Consider the following 5,488-nt stretch of genomic DNA (forward strand, 5'->3'; position numbering starts at 1 on the left):
TCACCAAAAACCCCACAAATCTTCACCCACTAGGAATCTTCAATTCCGTTCCATGGACGTTATCGATCTTGAACGCAAACCCTCAATGCAAAAATGATTGTGTGTAGTTGTGTTGGAGTTGTGACGAAGATCGAAGATGAGAAGCCTTTGTGTCTCTTTCAGTTGTTGGTGTGTGAAACTCAATAATTGACAGCAAACAATATATATGGGAGCTGGTGTGTTGATGCAGAGCAAACATATAATTTTGGCATTTTTGTGAAGGTAGGTTGACCTGTTTCATTGATTAGGTCGACCTAACAGAAGCAGATTTAGTTGAGTTGAAATTGTACCCAATTAGGTTGACCTGTTGAAGGTTTAGGTCGACCTAAAGTCAGTTGTTGCCAGTTAGGTCGACCTGTTGAAGGTTTAGGTCGACCTAAAGTCAGTTGAAATGCGTTCTTGGGACTTTTCTTCAGTTTAGGTCGACCTAGGAGTGTGGGTAGGTCGACCTAACAGTGACATATGTAAATTCCTTCAATTTAGGTCGACCTAGGAAGGTGAGTGGGTCGACCTAACAGTGGCATGTTTGTATCTTCTTTGTTTGCCTTAATTTGAGTCGACCAAATGATGCACTGGGTCTGCCTAGTTAATGCAAAACCATATGTTGAGTAATTTGAGCTTTATAGGTTGACCTTAACACAGGGTAGGTCGACCTACATTGTCTTAGATAGCCAAAACTTGATTTTCCTTGAGTCATCCACTTGTGCTTTTGTGTTTGCTCACTTATGATGTTTGCCATGAATCGAAAACTCCTTGGTGAGTATAGGCTTGTACTTACAAGAAAGAGCTACAACTTTCATGCTGGAGTCAAAGTCAGATGCGGAGTGCATAATTCCCAGAAGTTCGTTGAAGTTTCTGACTTTAGAAATTAAATTGTTTTGGGGGATTTTTATGGGCCTAGGTTATGTTTTCTACCCGATTCGGATTGTGAGTGAAACCCTTAGGTTGTTAAAACACTTGTGGCAGCCGCTACAATAGTCAGCACCTTCTTTTGACGATAAACTTAGCTTTGTACGTTTGTAATGGAGAACTAATTCCAAGTCGAAATCTACTGATTACGATTTCCATCATACTTTGGGGTTATAATAATTTTAATCAAGTTTCTATTTCGTTCAATTATATTTTGTGACTCTTGTTTGCTTAATTCGATTTGCATAGAGTATATTGATTTAATTTGATTGCTGTGTGATCCTTAACTATAATCACGTTAATATTTTCTTAATTCGTTATCGTGTTTGATTAATTCGCGTTTGCTTCATTCGCGAGGGCTTAAATCCGTTTGCTTAATTTGGATAATATTTCTTAATTCGTTATCGTGTTTGATTAATTCGCGTTTGCTTAATTCGCGAGGGCTTAAATCCGTTTGCTTAATTTGGATAATAGGAACTTACATCATATAAAACCCGTTGCGCTTGTCAGTGAGCTTTGTAGTCGAATAAGAATAGATTAGGAGATTGAATTTATAATAATCAATGATAAGTCAGAACCAAAATCAGTAGATTATCTGTTTTAGCTTATTTGATAATCACTTATTTTCTATGTTTTCTTAAACAAAACAAGCACCCCATAATCGATTCAGTCGGTTAGTAATAATTCAAGAGTCCTTGAGATACGATACTCGAATTGTCATTACCATAAACTACATTTTAAATTACTCATTTTTGACCCGTGCGTGACAGCGAATCAGCCCTCTTGGTGTTATGTCACTCCACAATGATTCATGTCTCTTTGTCAAATTCTCTTCAATTTTCTTTCTTCCCAAGCAGAATAAGGTCGTACTTTATTCACGTCGAGTGTCTCCCGCAGCGTATTCCTCGCGGAGTCCGACCATATGCATTTGTATCAAAAGCATCATTGACATCTTAGGGATAAAAATTGGGTCTTATGTATTTAAGTATCTTTAATCCTGTTGTTATGAAGAATTTCAATCTTCATATTTCTGGATAGAAGATTCTTAAATAGGGGCAATTGTTATACCCTAATTTTTACCCCTAAGATCCCACTTATCATATCATTTGCATCTATTCAAAGATCACAAACATGGCATCCTCCTAACGTTTGTCTCTTTTGTTGAATCTTCGTAGGAGATCACCAAGCACCCTTTGTATTTATTTTGCATCTTTGCTTGCTTATATTTACTAACCCTGTTCAAAATACAAAAATATGTGTTGCTTTCTTGTCTTGTTAATGACTTACAATCAAAGGATCGAGATTGGTTTCCAAATTAGGGTTTTGGTTCTGAAGGTCAAAGTTTTGTTCAAGAAGTGATTCACAAGAGCTTTTACTTCAAGGCATGGCCTATAATATTAGGTCTTATTGGTAAGTATCATTTTGTATATATAGTTTTATAGCACTTATTGCATTTTTGAGTAATTTCTGTTGAATAATCCCCCACTTTGTGTATAAATATGTATAAATTGTGTTTAATCGAGTTTTTTTTTATATATAATATACTGTTTGATAGTTTTTTTTGACATCTTGTAGGTATTCATGTATGGTTGGAGCATTGAGTAATAAAAGTCAAAGGCTAAGCTTCTAGAATGCAATTTTTAACAAGTCGTCAAAGATAAAGCTCAAAACAAAGCTGAGAAAAATCATCAGTTTGGTTGATGGGTAGGCATTGTTAGATAGATCATTGAATAAACTTTTTAACGTTTTAAACTGGACGTAACTGAAAATTACCTCTCATTGGCCTGAGTATTCAAATACGAGTGGTATATATAATTCAACCATTTAAATACTTGTCTCCTTAGATAAAATACCTAAAACTTGATACATTCAAATGCCAGGAGAAGGAATAATTGGGTTTGGGTGTATACCTAATACTAGTACCTCCTTATTCTTAATACTTTGAACACAGATCGTATGACCATAGTTATGATGGCCCACTCACATAATTATGTTAATGAATTCTTATCAATGATTATTCGTGCGGAATATGACCAGATTTTATGTGAATGAATTCTTATTAATGATTATTCGTGGAGAATATGACCAGATTTAATAGATGGCCCACTCACATAACTATAGTCATGGGAGTATACGATTTACAATGCAAATATGCAATGAATAAGAAGCAGCAACGCCATGCACTACTAGTATATAACATTTCTCTTTGATGCAAATGCTATACACTCATAGATGGCGCTTCCAAATCAAAACGATGCCGTTTATACATCAACATCAGATGAAGCCCCAGCATCACCACCTCCTACTATACTTCCTACACTTCCTATCGATCTGGTTGTTGAAATCTTGTGTAGATTACCGGTAAAATTTCTTCTTCAATTCCGATCTGTCTGTAAGTTATGGAATTCGTTTATTTCTGATCCCAAATTTGCTCAGAAACACCTTTCCTTATCAACAATGTGCCGCATCAACTCTGTTTACTACTCCAATTCTCTATGCAAGTACATTTTTGAGTCGTATCCACTCAACTCCATTTTCTCTACCATATACACCAAGCTCGAGTATCCTTCCAATGGTTTTGATGTAAATTATCATCCAAACTGTGCATATTCGATTGTTGGCTCTTGCAATGGCATCCTTTGCCTTGCTCTCTTTGATCAGATTAATATTGTGCTTGTGTGGAACCCTTCCGTTAGAAAATTCAAAGAATTGCCAAATCTTGTAAAACCTAAAGTTCGGTGTTTTACATCATACGGCTTTGGCTATGATCTTGTTAACCATGTTTACAAGGCCGTGGTTGTTTTTCGGTATTCTGGTGTCAAAACTGAAGTGAAGGTTCATACTCTTGGTACTAATTTCTGGAAAAGTGTTGAAAGATTTCCTTTTGGTTGTGTCCCGCATACGCGATCAGGGACATTCATTAGTGGTACAATTAATTGGTTGGCTTTTAAAGATGAGACAGATGAATCTTTTATTGTTTCTTTTGATTTGAGAACGGAGTCTTACCAAGAAATTTTACAGCCCAATTATGTAGACGACTTAGACTGTTCATCCTTAGGTGTGTTGAGAGATTGCTTGTGTCTAATTTCTTATCACGATGTTTGGATTATGAAGGAATTCGGAAACAAAGATTCTTGGACTAGATTGTTCGTTAATACCGATCCTGGTAGATGTTATTATAGCTTGAGCGAAGTGATACATACGTTTTCAGATCATCAATTCTTGCTTGAAGCTTCTCATAGTCGGGCCAAAAAGTTGATTCTTCATGATCCGAAAACTGGGAATATTAAGTTTATTAATTTTAAAAACAAGTATAATCGTATTGCAAGGCCGGTAGTTTGTGTTGAAAGTTTAATATCACCTTAGTTTTAATACTATGTCACTTGAGCATGAGATTCAATTGCAATGTAATATTAATTTTTGTTTATGTTATTGGTATTATGCTTATTTTCGTATTATTTGTTGCTTATAGATATTGTAATTTGATGGTCCATCAAATCTGAAATTTGAGAAGTTGTAGTATTCTTTCCCTTTCACTGATTCTATTGGTTTTTGCTATAATAACTTTTTTTTTGAAATATCTAAACTCCACACATTTCATAACATATGCTTCAAATCTCGAAGGCTATATTCGATTTAACACCGTGGAAGTCTCTATGACCTGATGGTTATCCTGCTGGACTCTATCAAAAATCCTGGAGCACTGTAAGTAATAATGTTTGTGACTTTGTCATGAACATTTGGGACAATCTGTCAGCAGTAAAAGACATCGATTACACAAACCTTTGCCTTGTTCCGAATGTAGAGGATCCACAAGTTGTTGGTCAATTCCGTCCAATAGCTTTGTGCAATGTTATTTACAAGGTTCATAGTAAAATTGTTGTTAATAGGATGAAGCTGATTCAAGATCTCGGTTATTTTATGATAAACAGCTCTAATGGTGCGAGGTTTTACGAGATTTCTCAGAATACAAAAGGCATGGGAAATTCTAAGTGATTCAAGCTCTCGGTTATTTTATGATAAACAGCTGCAATGTTCAAGGCGGGATGTCTTGGCTGCCGAAGTTGCATAAGATTTAAGGTTAGAGGATATGACAGCCGAAGATGCTGATCAAGCATTACAACTGTTTTATCAGTGCCGGTGTGGTGATTACTTCTATGTCGACTCGTTGGAATTGCTAAAAATGGGGTATTCTTTTTTGAGAGACGGAAGCAGTATATCTATACTCAATAGTGATACTTTACCAGGAATTTTAGCCACCTCCCTTGCCTCATATTCAGTTATTTCAGATCAAACAGATACTTCAGATTCTTATAATCGTTGAACACCTCAAACCTCGAATCATACAGATAATGTCTCCACACTTTCAGCGCGAAAACCACAACTGCCAACTCTAAATCATGGATAGGATAATTCCTCTCATGAATCTTCGTTTGTCTCGAAGTATAAGCTACTACCTGGCCATTCTGCATAAGTACAACTCCAAAGCCTATTTTGAACGCATCACAATATACGACAGAAGACTCCTTCGCATCTCGCA

General features: G+C 36.0%; 1 protein-coding gene across 1 annotated transcript; it reads left to right on the forward strand.

The window, feature by feature from the left end:
• Positions 1-3,180: 3,180 nt before the first annotated feature.
• On the forward strand, positions 3,181-4,944 carry LOC131659841 (F-box/kelch-repeat protein At3g23880-like). The gene is made up of 2 exons (XM_058928966.1): positions 3,181-4,114; positions 4,706-4,944. Exons 1-2 carry the CDS (start codon positions 3,181-3,183, stop codon positions 4,942-4,944), a joined length of 1,173 nt encoding a protein of 390 aa, XP_058784949.1.
• Positions 4,945-5,488: the final 544 nt, after the last annotated feature.

Source organism: Vicia villosa, linkage group LG3 (assembly GCF_029867415.1).
Source record: "Vicia villosa cultivar HV-30 ecotype Madison, WI linkage group LG3, Vvil1.0, whole genome shotgun sequence".
NCBI classification, from domain to species: domain Eukaryota; kingdom Viridiplantae; phylum Streptophyta; class Magnoliopsida; order Fabales; family Fabaceae; genus Vicia; species Vicia villosa.